The 13,851-nt window shown below is 52.8% G+C and overlaps 1 protein-coding gene across 1 annotated transcript; it reads left to right on the top strand.

The window, feature by feature from the left end:
- The first annotated feature begins 1,874 nt into the window (after positions 1-1,874).
- LOC136570831 (serine/threonine-protein kinase PAK 3-like) lies at positions 1,875-8,738 on the top strand. The gene is made up of 13 exons (XM_066571236.1): positions 1,875-1,953; positions 2,908-2,945; positions 3,385-3,511; positions 3,571-3,582; positions 4,478-4,612; positions 5,294-5,357; positions 5,989-6,037; positions 6,348-6,460; positions 6,720-6,837; positions 7,586-7,685; positions 7,967-8,163; positions 8,260-8,397; positions 8,637-8,738. The coding sequence occupies exons 1-13, from the start codon at positions 1,875-1,877 to the stop codon at positions 8,736-8,738; spliced, it is 1,272 nt and encodes a 423-aa protein (XP_066427333.1).
- Positions 8,739-13,851: the final 5,113 nt, after the last annotated feature.

Below are 13,851 nucleotides of genomic sequence, written 5' to 3' on the forward strand. Positions count from 1 at the left end.
AATGCCACACATTCGGGGTTTACCCAGTGCAGCAATGCTCCTCTGGTGGTCTCACCAAGTGATGATTGTCCTCCTCAGTCGAGGGGTCACCAATTGTGACCGTGGTCACAAGGGTTTTCAGGATGAAGAAGAGACGAGAATGTTGACTCCATGATCAGAAGGCTTGATTTATTATTTTATGATATATGTTACATTAAGACTATACTAAAAAGAAATAGAAAGGAAAAGGTTTCTTCAGAAGCTAGCTAAGCTAAGAATAGAAAAGAATGAATAACAAAGATCTGTGTCTCAGACAGAGGGTAAGAGCCAGCTCTGCCATGAGTGGTCAGTAAATCCAAAGATCCACAGGAGACCAATCACGGGTCTACCTGTTGCATTCCACAGCAGCAGATAACCATTGTTTACTTTTGGTTGCTGAAACTGCAGGTTCTCACAAGGAAAAATCCTAAGAAAGGATTTTTCATGAAAGATGTCTGCGACACAGGAGCACCTGGAAGCTACTGCCAAGGACAAAAGTCTCACTCTTGCTGGTTTTGACACAGAGTTTTTGGTAGGATTTTGATCTACATCTACAGTCATCTACAGGAACTGGATTTTTAGATACAAAGTGCCTTCAAGCAACATTTCTAAGCATAGTGGGCAAGGAAGTCCAGATACTAATGAGTTGTGGTTGGTTTTAACTCTGTGGAACATCTGGCACAATATCCCACAACGTGTTATTTTTGACTCTTTCAGGCGTTTAAAACTCAGGCTTATTCTTGTCAACACTTTTCTTTCCTCCCTTCAGAAATCTGCATGCCCAGGTACTCAATTCTTTCCCAGTTTGTTGACAAGCTACCTGTCAGACAATACTTGTCTCTTGATCCAGAGATGGGGAACTGTCACCATTAGGCCGGACGTGACATACACACGTGATCAGGGTCCAAGAAGAAAAAAGTTTTCTTTATTCTGCGTGTTCTCCAGCTTCTACACTCTTAACAAAGCGTGATCTTAAGTCACTGACTACACCACAAGAACTTCTTATATCCATTGGTGCAAAGCAATTAACGTCAATAGAATTGGCAAAAGTTTTACAGAAATTTATAAGGCAAGTATACACATCTACTTAGGCACTAGTCTAGCTTACGAAAATTTCATCTCTCTTTACTAATCGGTTTCCATGCTGACGGCCTTGTCTTCTTCCTTGCTATGGATACACTCAAAACCCATCAATTGGGATGTCTTCTATGAACTCAGCTTTGCTTGCAGGCCAGCTGTCAAGCCCCTCCATAGGTCAGCACGCACCCGCGTGCTCGAGAAGTGACTGCAGCCTAAAATACTCCTGGAACTTTATTATCTTTGCTTCTTTTTCCCCCTAAATGTCATTGAAGAAGTGAGACTTTTCAGAACCAGCTCCCATGCCACCTAGAAGAAGCAGACTTTTGCTTTCAGTCAAAGCTTTTGGGACCAAAAGGCGCGTTTGCTTGGATTCCTTGGATGCCGCTTGGGTTGGCCCATTTTCTGAGTTCCCCTGGGACGCCTTGAGCACTGCCTTATGGACTGGGAGGACATTTTCTGCTGCTTTATGAGTGAGGAGAACTTCCCAGGCTTTTCTTTCGCATCAGCTGTACAGAAGGTTGCCTTGCTGGGCACAAGGAAGCCATAGAACAGCTGCTATTGTGAGGTCAGGGGAGCGGTGCCACGTCACAGTGCTGTCAGCACAGCGTTGCCCTGGTGCACGCAAGGCCTGCTTGTCCAGAGCGGCTCTTCTGCTCGCTCCCTGCAGGAGGATCCTTGTGCTCAAGGAGTTCTCAGCAGACGGCCTGCACCCCGAGAGGAGTCTGGGCTTTGCCTTGGCTGGCATTCAGTGTGCAAACCCGCACAGCGCTGCCAAAATGATCGGGCAGGTCTGTGCCGCGGTTTGCACGGTCTTTTCTGTTGTCTATTCTGGCTACTACCTGACCCAGCTGACTCGTAAGTAAAGGTTTCTCCTGGGGCTGGCATCACCCGGCTTTTGCTTCACTCTGCTCTTTATGCCGCAGCACTGACCGAGTTTATTTGGGAACACAATGGCCATGAAGATGCCACCGCTTTGGTCAATGTCCTGCCAGCAGCATCAGCTAAAAAGGGGGCATCTGTGTACTGGGGGGCGGGTGCAGAGTATTTGCCCCGCAACCTGCAGCGGTTGCCTTCCCTCCCCGAGAGAGTGCGCGGCACTGGAGTCTGTCATTTCCTCCTCTTGCTGCTTCAAGCAAGACAAGCTGCTAATTGCAGACTCGGAGGGGAGATGCTCAGAAGTACTGCTAGCAACTCGGTGGCTCTCTCCAGGAGCGAAGGAAAGCACCTTTCGCTCCCAATTCTGCCCCTTAGAGGCCTTGGCTGCATGACTTGACCCTTTGATGGTGTGCCAAGACTGCGATTCCCTTGGCGATGCAGCACAAAGTCCAGTGCAGGGAGGGTTTGCTGCTGAGCCCAGCAGCTGTTCCTGGGCTGCTTCAGCAGGGAGCTGCCACAGGGAAGGGGCCCTTTGTGGAAGCTTTGCTGAGCTACCATCTTCAGCCAAGGCATGGGAATTAGGGCATGCCATTTAAAAGAATCTAGATCTAAAAAGAAAAAGAAAGAGTAGAAAGAGAAGAGGAAAATGCTGCTTGAGCTGTTGGGCACAAGGGAAGCTGAGAGTGTGGAAGAGCAAGGGGCATTTCCAGCAGCGTCTTTCTATTTCTCTCTTGGCAAAAGAGGCCCAAATGTAGACAGAGCCTACTCTAGCGTCCTTGTTGTTCTCCTGCCTGCTGTGGGAAAGAGCTGTTGCTCCTGGAGGCCTATTGGGAAAGGGAAATGCTCTGTGTTGGGACTGCCTTGTGCTGCGGGAGTGGCCAGCACAGGCACTTTTCTAAGGGCCTCTGGTTCCTTTTCCCTTGCTGGCTGCAGGTCACCTGACACGCGGATGGAGGCAAGCCTGGCCTTTGGTGAGTGGCAAAGGAAGCTGTGACGTTGCTGGCGTGTGACAATGGGGCGGCAATTCTGCCAGCTTGGCCTCTTGCAGTCCAGTGTGGAGTGCCAGCGTGGGAGGCTGAAAGAAAGGCCAAGTGCCCCGTGGCATCAGCAGTAGCAAAGGGAGCACTGGCTGTTTGCTGATTTTGCAGGGAAGAGCCTTTCAAGAGATGAAAGGCAAATGGGACAGCTCCAAGGCATCTTGCTGCTTCTAGGCAGCAGGGAAGCTCAAATGCACAGCAAGATGGGAGTAGCACCTCATTCAGCCAACTTCCTGGGCTTTTCATGACTCAGAGTCCCACTTGTATCAAAGTCTTCCATTTCCCCTTCTTCTGGGTCCTTTCCCAGCTCAACAGAAAGCAGCTCCTGAGGGATCGCCTTTTGCCCATCTCTCTCACTTCTGACTGTCTGCAGGCCTCAACAGCAGGGTCAGCAGCTCCTCTGGCTGCCTCTGGCATTGAGGAAGAGGCTGAAGAGGAGCAAAGGAGCATCAAGCCTCCAGCTGCTTTCCCTGCACAGCCTGAACTTGCAGAGCCGGTGAGTGGCAGCTGAGCATGGCCCTGCCTTTGGTGCAGGGCCAGGCTTCCAGTTTTGGAGCAGCCCTTGTTGCTCGTGGCTGAAGATGCTGGGCGGCTGTGTGCCTGCCGTGACCTAGTGCTGCTTCAGGCAAGCCAGCGAGCCCTGGCCAATGGGTTCTGAAGTTTGGCATTTAAGCTGGGATGCTGAGAGGGCCTGAGAATGTCTCTTGGCATCAGACAGGAGGCAGCATTCAATGATTCTCAGTGTAGGAGTCAGCCCCGTGTGCCCATTGTCAGTGCAGGCTGCCTGTGGTCAGCGGACGGAGCGGCCCAAAGACGCAGTTGCCGGCCTTGCAGGGGAGCTGGCAGACACTGGCCCCTGGAGGGGACCTGCCCTCTCCATGGACTAATTAGCTTCAGGCTGTGCTTCACTTCCAGCCGGTCAGAGCAGCCTTTGGAGAGGAGAATCCTTGGCAGCCCTACATTGTGAAGGGCGGGTGGGTCTGGGCAGGGCAGGAAGGCGTCTCCGAAGGGCCGCTCCCTAAAGGCTGCCATGGAGAGGGGCAATCTGTGAAACAGATCAGAGAAGGGCAATGCTGCGGGCTTCTGAGCAGACCACTGCATGCCAGTTGCGGGCTGATTTCATTGCCCAGGGAAAGACAGGAGGAGGAAAGCAAGAAGGCCCTGGGGCCCTGCTCTGATGTCTTTCTGGATCTTGGCAGCCCCATCGATCCCTTGTTGCCAATGTCTTGCAGAAAAGCTGAAAACATGGAGCATGGAGGTGGCCCTGAGGGGCTGGATCCAAGTAGCCTTTGGGCTTTTGCCAAAGTTGCCTTTGAGAAGGGGACATGGGAAACGCCCCAGCTGGAGAGGCCTGGGGGTGGCTGACAGCACCTTCCCAAGGCCTTGCTTTGGCCGTGCGCTGGGCGGGGCATGTGTGCCAGGCACCCTTCTGATGGGCAATCCTTCCTTGTCCCAGCTCAACACAGGCTCTGCAATTCAACCTGGTGCCGCTGGACCAGCGTGGGCTGCAGCAGCCAGCTCGCCCCCCGCTGCTGGCACTTCCTGCAGCAGCGCAGCCCAGCAGCCCGAGAAGAGGCAGGAGCAGGGCCGGAAGACACTGAGTGAGTCGGGTGCATTTCTTGTCTGCCAGAGCAGTGTGTTGTGTGCGTGTCTGGGGGTAGGCTGTGCCAGAAGTTGCCCCTCAGTCTCAGAGGCGCTTAGGCCTCTCGGCAGAAGCTGTTGTTGTGCTTTGAGGCAGCGCGGCAGCGCTCAGGGACTTCCTGCTGCCTGTGAGGGCTGCTGGGCCTGGCTTGGCTCGGCCTGGGCTGCCTTGTGTGCCAAAGACAAAAGCAGAGATTGTTTCTGCTTGAGCAGAAGGCTGGCACCTAGCAAGTGCCTAGGCCCCAGGGAGCTCTCTGGCCCCAGCTGTTTTCGGGCTCGCGTTCTTGCACCTCCTCTGGCTCAGACACTTTGTGGCCCTGGCAGTGGACCTGCCAGTGATGGTGGGTGTGACTGCAGAGGCTGCAAAGGCCCTTGGTGACCTCTTAGGGCCCTCTTCTTAAGGTCTCATCATTTTGGCTTATGGCATGGGATGCTGCGCTTGAAAGAAATAAAGGCCTTCTGGGAAAGGCCACCTGATGAAAGGTGGAGAAGATGGCCCTCCCACTTGCTGGTCTCAGCAGCTGGAAGCCAGGGGACCGCAAAGGGCCCAGAGCTGCTGGCAGCGGGGCTGCCTTTAGGAGGGTGTGGGGAGCGGCGTCTCTGTGTGCGAGCGAGCGCCCTGCGCTGCTTTTGTCTTTCAGGGAGCATTGTGAGTCCGGGCCAGCCAATGAGCAAATACACGGCATTTGAAGAACTGGGACGAGGGTAAGCGTGGTGTCGGCTCCTTTTCCAAAAGTGTGGGCCAGGTCTTTGGCTGGTGCAATATCAAGCGTGAAGTCAGGCAAGCTCCAATCACGGTCAGGCTCTGGCTTTACCTCCTGTCTCCTGCCTGGACTGCTGGGTCAGAGCAATGCGAAGGCCTCATCAAAGACAAGTTGATGCTGGCATTGTCTTGCTTGCAGCAAGGAGGAGCAGGAGCTGGGAAGCCCTCTGCCCCTGCCGCTTTCTGGCCTGAAAGAGCACCTTGCCACTCAAGAAATGTCAGATTCTCAAGGACAGTCTTCTGACTCTAATTGTTCTCACTCTTTTGACACACACATACATGCATGCCCACACAAGGAGGAGAGTTCCCCTTAGGTTTGGAAATGACCTGGCTGGGCATGTGCCTTGGAGATTTCCAGCAGCCCTTGGTCTTCATGCTGCACCTTAGTGTTCCCTTGGACAGGCTGCCCCGCAGGGCAGAGGGCTCACGGGCCGACGTGCTGCTGGCCGAAGAGACGCCGCAGCCAGGCATTTTCTAAGGAAGGCGTGCAGGCAGCCTGGGGAGATCTGCTGCCTAGGCTTGATTTCAGTGCCAAGGGATAAAGGGCTCTTTCTGCTGCTTTTGTCTTTCCAGGGGCTTTGGAGCTGTTTATAAAGCCCTTGACACCAGCAGCGGACAACAGGTAAAGTGCCAACAGCCCCATGCCATTTTGCAGCTCCGGAGCGCTTTCCCCGCTGCTGTGAGCCCTGCCTGGAGGTTTGGGTGGCAGCTCCATGTCTGCAGCAGAGGCTGTTCCTCTGAAGTACACTCTAGGCTCAGGAGGCAGAATGCATTTGGGATGGCCTTTGGTGCTTCTGCTAAGCTCTGCTGTCGAGTGACAAGGCACTTTGGCCCAGCCCGCTGCCTCATTGCAGCAGCACTCACTCCGTGCTGCTTGTGATCTCGAGCAGGGGGCGTCTTCTCAAGGTAAACGGTGGCCAATGTCATTTCAGGTGGCAATCAAGATCATGTCGCTTGAGGAGGAGATGTCCGAGGAGCTGGCTGCCAATGAAATCCTGGCCATGAGGGACAACAGGAGTCCCAATATCGTTACCTACTTAGACAGGTTGGCCTATTCTCGTGTCAATGTAGCTTTAGCTAGTGCAAGCCCGAAGAGACGATGCCCTTTGGTCCCTGGCAGAGAAGGGAGCTGGTGGTGATTTCTCTGCTGGTCTCCAGAGCGTGGGAGGAGTTGGAGCTGGTGATCATGAATCTCTTGTGGCACACGTAGCTTGGAGAGCAGTTGCAAAAACCTGGCTCGGGCCCCTGGCTGACTGAGGCTGTGCCCATTGCTGTCTCTCCATGCCGTGGTTTTCTTCTTTCAGCTACCTGGTGGATGCGGAGCTCTGGCTGGCCATGGAGTTCATGGACGGCGGCACCTTGTTTGATGTGCTCAGCGCGGTGTACCCGGAGGAAGGACAGATAGGCGCTGTCTGTCGGGAGGTGAGGGATCCCGCTTGTGCTTCCCCAAGCCTGCCCAGGATGCTGCTTGCCAGCTGGAGGTTAAGGACAGCTGGGATTTCTTGCTCTCACCTTTCTTTTGCTGCTGCTGCTGCTGCTGCTCTTCTCACCACACACATAGGAGAAGAGCGAGCATGGGAAGTGAACTGCCTGCCGCTGTGCCCGCACTCCTCAGGCTCTGTTCTTGCACTCTTCCATCCTGTGTGTCCTCTGGCGCTGGTGCTGGCTCACTCGCTTGGTTTCACTTGCTTCCTCTTCTCAGCTTTGCCTGGGAATGTTTGCCTGGAGCCTGTCTGTCTGTCCTATATTCCTTGCCATGCAGGTGGCAGAATTTCAAGCTAAGGGCAAAGAGCCGTCCTCAGCTGCAAAGGATAGCATTGCAGCCCTCATGGCGACGGATTCTGGAACAGCTCTTAGGTGCTGCTTCCTCCTCTGCTGCCACTAGGCTTCCCCAAAAATATTTGCCGTGCCGCCTCCCAGCAAAAGGTGACGCGCTTCCTACCCAAGGCCGGCGGAACTTTTGGGAGCTTGGATGCCTTTGCTTGGAAATCGAGAAAAAACTTCCAAGAGTGTTGAAGCAGCAAGCTCTTCTTCGTGACAGCACCATGATGCTGCGCCCTCGCTCACAATTCCCTGAGAAAGCCGTCAGTCCCGTCGAGCTCTTTCCTTTCTGGTGGGATGAAATCCGATCCTGTACGTTAACTTTCCCTCCCTCCTTTTTCTCTCTCAGTGCCTGCAAGGACTGCATTTCCTTCATTCCCGCCAAGTCATCCACAGAGACATCAAAAGCAACAACGTCCTTGTGGGCATGGATGGATCTGTCAAGTTGGGTGGGTATCCCTGCTGGGCTGCAGCATTTCCAGCACCTGCCGTGCGCTTGCATTTCGGTGACTGCCACTGGGGCAGAAGCGCCGCTTGGCCAGTGCGTGAATGGTGAGGGTGTTGTGGATGTGGCCGATGCATTATTTGCCTGGCTCCAGGCACGTGGAAGGAGAGCTCAGCTGCTTTTTCAGCTAGATTCAGCAAGGCCTGGTCAGGCTTGGAGTGGGCAATGGTTTTGGCCGCTTTGCCAGTGGGAGCTGGCTTTGACAGGCTTTGTTTTTGGCCTCAGGTGACTTTGGCCTCTGTGCTCAGCTCAGCCCTGAGCGCAGCAAGCGCAGCTCCAGCGTCGGCACTCCCAGCTGGATGGCGCCGGAGGTGGTGAGAGGAGAAGCCTACGGCCCCAAAGTGGACATCTGGTCCCTGGGCATCATGGGGCTGGAAATGGTGGAAGGGGAAGCTCCTTACGAGCGGGAAGCCCGTCTCAGGGTAAGGTGCAGCTTAGCAAGAGGGCTCTGTGTGGAGAGAGCTGCTGTGGCTAGCAAAGGAGCAGGTGCAGTGTCCTCTTGCATCCGTGTGCTGTAGGTTTTTGAACTGATAGAAAGGAACGGGCCCCCAAAACTGCAGAACCCCAGGCACCACTCGGCTCTCCTGCGCGACTTCCTCCGCTGCTGCCTGCAGGCTGACGAGGACAGGCGCTGGTCTGCCCAGGAGCTCCTGCAGGTAAGAAAAAGCAAAGGGGCAAAAAGCCCTGGCAGCTGAGGACACCTGCATGAAGGCATGAGGAAGAGTGTGGGCCACGTGGCGCAGGCAGCTCCCAGCACAGCAAGGCGCAGGGGGACATGCTGCCCTCGGTGCTCTTTGTGTGTCTTCCTGGTAGCCAGGGAATCCTGCTTGAGCCCGTGAGGATGGGATTCTGGAAAGTAAGAGTTCCTTTCTTTGTTCTTTTTTCCTCTGGGCAGCATCCCTTTGTGACCTCAGGCGATCCTGCCTCCAGCCTGGCTGCTCTGATCATCTCAGCCAAGCAAGTGCAGGAAGACTGGAGAGGAGACACCTGCGCCTGAGGAGGCCCTTATGCTCCGCCAGCCCAGAGGAGGGAAAAGGGGATGTGTCATCTTTAGGCAGAGCTCCAGCCATCCCCTGAGTATTAAGAGGAGCTGTGCCATAGATAGGAAATGTGATTTTTTTTCGTATTTGCTCAGTTTAGGTGTTTGGTTAGGTTAGGTAAGGTAAGGTAAGGTTAGGTTAGGTTAGGTTAGGTTAGGTTAGGTTAGGTTAGGTTAGGTTAGGTTTGGTTAGGGTAGGTTAGGTTAGGTTAGGTTAGGTAAGGTAAGGTTAGGTTAGGTTAGGTTAGGTTAGGTTAGGGTAGGTTAGGTTAGGTTAGGTTTGGTTAGGTGTGTGCTAGGTTCAATTTAAAGCTGAGTTGTTTTTTCTTTCTCCAAGAGATGAAAGTTTAAAAGAACTAGGATATATAGGGATCACCATTTAAGGGCTATGGAACGTAGATATCTTAGATAATAGAGGATTGTTTAGCTTAGAATAGAGTGTTGTTAATTTAGGCAAGCTCTGAGGTATCTTTGAAGTAGAAATGAAAGAATTGTCATAATAAGAATTAAGCTGTGAGAGGAAAAGCTGCGCTGCAGCCGAACTGGAGCCTGCAGGCGCTCCAAGCTGTCAGCCTGAACAGGCCACCTGCAGGACAGAAGGATGAAGATGGAGAAGTAGCGAGGGGATACTTTGTTTCAGCCCGAGTGAGAATAAAAGTCTAAAATATCCAGAGTGTTGTAAGACTCCCTTCCTTGCCAGGCTGTAGCTAAGTGGACGGTCCCCTTCAGAGGCCCAAAGAACATAGTGAGGTAAGCAGCTTTGCTTGCCTGAAGCGTGGAATGCCCGCGGGAAGCTGCCAGACTTGCGGGTAATGAACGCCAGGTAATGAGCTCACATTCAGGACAACACCAGGAGGCAGATGTGCACTCCTTTCTGGGCCTCTTGTCGTGAAGATGTCAGGGTGATCAGCAGGAATGACCATTTTGTTCCCAGCCTCCTCTCACTATGTCACCTATGGGATGGAATGGCATTCTCATAGCGGCATCTGGCCCTTCCTCCCTGCTTCTCTTTTCCCCCCTTTTCAGCCCAGAGCCCCAGGGACCATCTGGGCCAGCCTGATCCCCCACGGCTGTGTGCAACCACCAGGCCTCCTGCACAGCCCCATTCCCACTCTGCTGCCTCCTTGGCCTTTTCCCACATCTGGGCCAGCCTGCTCTTGCCAGCTGTTGGGCACACACACACAGCATACCGCACCTGTCAGGGAGCAATTTGATGCAGGAGCCCCTGCTAAGCACGGCTCAGCAGCCCGGCACTTTTCCCACCGAGCTGTGGCTCCATTTGGACTCCATCTGCTGGGATACCCTCTGTGAGGGACCGCTCAGGGACTGGATGCTCCTTGACTGGTGCCCACAGGCCTGATTTCCACGCCTCCCCATTCCTCCTAGCCCTAAGGCTGCCTCAGCCTTCTAAACACAACTTTTCTTACTCTAATGCCTTTCTGTGCTTTACTTCATACTCTAAGCAGGAGTACACAGTTTTGATTGTCTTTAATCTAGAATTAAGAACAATAAGTTGGAAGTGCTGCTAGAGTTTGTCATTTTAAACTTGAAGCAACTGCAAAAAGTAGAGAGGCTTTCGGTGCAGCTTTTCAGTTAATTTGAAGTCTCCTTCCTCTTCACTCAGTTTCAGCATATCTGTTGATTTTCCTCTGCTGTCATCTTTTAAGCTTCATCACTTGTCTATGGATCTGTAAAAAACCCCTGTCAACCCAGGGCAAATTTACTAGCCTTTGTATTTTTCCTCCTCTGGAAAAGCTGAGGCTCCTGTGATCTTCTCCTGTGATCTAGACTTGGATTCCCATCTTGGCTCTGGCTAAGAGCAGAACAAATGGAATTTCTTACCTGCTAGTAAGATCTGCTAGCAAAGGTCACAGTTAGAGCTAAGCATAAGGCTTCTCTCCCTCCGCCGAATACACATCGTTGTGTCTAGGCCTGGCGATGTCCAGGAGCACCTGGAAGCTACTGCCAAGGACAAAAGTCTCACTCTTGCTCGTTTTGACACGGAGTTTTTGGTAGGATTTTGATCTACGTCTACAGTCATCTACAGGAACTGGATTTTTTAGATACAAAGTGCCTTCAAGCAACATTTCTAAGCATAGTGGGCAAGGAAGTCCAGATACTAATGAGTTGTGGTTGGTTTTAACTCTGTGGAACATCTGGCACAATATCCCACAACGTGTTATTTTTGACTCTTTCAGGCGTTTAAAACTCAGGCTTATTCTTGTCAACACTTTTCTTTCCTCCCTTCAGAAATCTGCATGCCCAGGTACTCAATTCTTTCCCAGTTTGTTGACAAGCTACCTGTCAGACAATACTTGTCTCTTGATCCAGAGATGGGGAACTGTCACCATTAGGCCGGACGTGACATACACACGTGATCAGGGTCCAAGAAGAAAAAAGTTTTCTTTATTCTGCGTGTTCTCCAGCTTCTACACTCTTAACAAAGCGTGATCTTAAGTCACTGACTACACCACAAGAACTTCTTATATCCATTGGTGCAAAGCAATTAACGTCAATAGAATTGGCAAAAGTTTTACAGAAATTTATAAGGCAAGTATACACATCTACTTAGGCACTAGTCTAGCTTACGAAAATTTCATCTCTCTTTACTAATCGGTTTCCATGCTGACGGCCTTGTCTTCTTCCTTGCTATGGATACACTCAAAACCCATCAATTGGGATGTCTTCTATGAACTCAGCTTTGCTTGCAGGCCAGCTGTCAAGCCCCTCCATAGGTCAGCACGCACCCGCGTGCTCGAGAAGTGACTGCAGCCTAAAATACTCCTGGAACTTTATTATCTTTGCTTCTTTTTCCCCCTAAATGTCATTGAAGAAGTGAGACTTTTCAGAACCAGCTCCCATGCCACCTAGAAGAAGCAGACTTTTGCTTTCAGTCAAAGCTTTTGGGACCAAAAGGCGCGTTTGCTTGGATTCCTTGGATGCCGCTTGGGTTGGCCCATTTTCTGAGTTCCCCTGGGACGCCTTGAGCACTGCCTTATGGACTGGGAGGACATTTTCTGCTGCTTTATGAGTGAGGAGAACTTCCCAGGCTTTTCTTTCGCATCAGCTGTACAGAAGGTTGCCTTGCTGGGCACAAGGAAGCCATAGAACAGCTGCTATTGTGAGGTCAGGGGAGCGGTGCCACGTCACAGTGCTGTCAGCACAGCGTTGCCCCGGTGCACGCAAGGCCTGCTTGTCCAGAGCGGCTCTTCTGCTCGCTCCCTGCAGGAGGATCCTTGTGCTCAAGGAGTTCTCAGCAGACGGCCTGCACCCCGAGAGGAGTCTGGGCTTTGCCTTGGCTGGCATTCAGTGTGCAAACCCGCACAGCGCTGCCAAAATGATCGGGCAGGTCTGTGCCGCGGTTTGCACGGTCTTTTCTGTTGTCTATTCTGGCTACTACCTGACCCAGCTGACTCGTAAGTAAAGGTTTCTCCTGGGGCTGGCATCACCCGGCTTTTGCTTCACTCTGCTCTTTATGCCGCAGCACTGACCGAGTTTATTTGGGAACACAATGGCCATGAAGATGCCACCGCTTTGGTCAATGTCCTGCCAGCAGCATCAGCTAAAAAGGGGGCATCTGTGTACTGGGGGGCGGGTGCAGAGTATTTGCCCCGCAACCTGCAGCGGTTGCCTTCCCTCCCCGAGAGAGTGCGCGGCACTGGAGTCTGTCATTTCCTCCTCTTGCTGCTTCAAGCAAGACAAGCTGCTAATTGCAGACTCGGAGGGGAGATGCTCAGAAGTACTGCTAGCAACTCGGTGGCTCTCTCCAGGAGCGAAGGAAAGCACCTTTCGCTCCCAATTCTGCCCCTTAGAGGCCTTGGCTGCGTGACTTGACCCTTTGATGGTGTGCCAAGACTGCGATTCCCTTGGCGATGCAGCACAAAGTCCAGTGCAGGGAGGGTTTGCTGCTGAGCCCAGCAGCTGTTCCTGGGCTGCTTCAGCAGGGAGCTGCCACAGGGAAGGGGCCCTTTGTGGAAGCTTTGCTGAGCTACCATCTTCAGCCAAGGCATGGGAATTAGGGCATGCCATTTAAAAGAATCTAGATCTAAAAAGAAAAAGAAAGAGTAGAAAGAGAAGAGGAAAATGCTGCTTGAGCTGTTGGGCACAAGGGAAGCTGAGAGTGTGGAAGAGCAAGGGGCATTTCCAGCAGCGTCTTTCTATTTCTCTCTTGGCAAAAGAGGCCCAAATGTAGACAGAGCCTACTCTAGCGTCCTTGTTGTTCTCCTGCCTGCTGTGGGAAAGAGCTGTTGCTCCTGGAGGCCTATTGGGAAAGGGAAATGCTCTGTGTTGGGACTGCCTTGTGCTGCGGGAGTGGCCAGCACAGGCACTTTTCTAAGGGCCTCTGGTTCCTTTTCCCTTGCTGGCTGCAGGTCACCTGACACGCGGATGGAGGCAAGCCTGGCCTTTGGTGAGTGGCAAAGGAAGCTGTGACGTTGCTGGCGTGTGACAATGGGGCGGCAATTCTGCCAGCTTGGCCTCTTGCAGTCCAGTGTGGAGTGCCAGCGTGGGAGGCTGAAAGAAAGGCCAAGTGCCCCGTGGCATCAGCAGTAGCAAAGGGAGCACTGGCTGTTTGCTGATTTTGCAGGGAAGAGCCTTTCAAGAGATGAAAGGCAAATGGGACAGCTCCAAGGCATCTTGCTGCTTCTAGGCAGCAGGGAAGCTCAAATGCACAGCAAGATGGGAGTAGCACCTCATTCAGCCAACTTCCTGGGCTTTTCATGACTCAGAGTCCCACTTGTATCAAAGTCTTCCATTTCCCCTTCTTCTGGGTCCTTTCCCAGCTCAACAGAAAGCAGCTCCTGAGGGATCGCCTTTTGCCCATCTCTCTCACTTCTGACTGTCTGCAGGCCTCAACAGCAGGGTCAGCAGCTCCTCTGGCTGCCTCTGGCATTGAGGAAGAGGCTGAAGAGGAGCAAAGGAGCATCAAGCCTCCAGCTGCTTTCCCTGCACAGCCTGAACTTGCAGAGCCGGTGAGTGGCAGCTGAGCATGGCCCTGCCTTTGGTGCAGGGCCAGGCTTCCAGTTTTGGAGCAGCCCTTGTTGCTCGTGGCTGAAGATGCTGGGCGGCTGTG

This window comes from Molothrus aeneus, unplaced genomic scaffold, assembly GCF_037042795.1.
Source record: "Molothrus aeneus isolate 106 unplaced genomic scaffold, BPBGC_Maene_1.0 scaffold_40, whole genome shotgun sequence".
NCBI lineage: Eukaryota > Metazoa > Chordata > Aves > Passeriformes > Icteridae > Molothrus > Molothrus aeneus.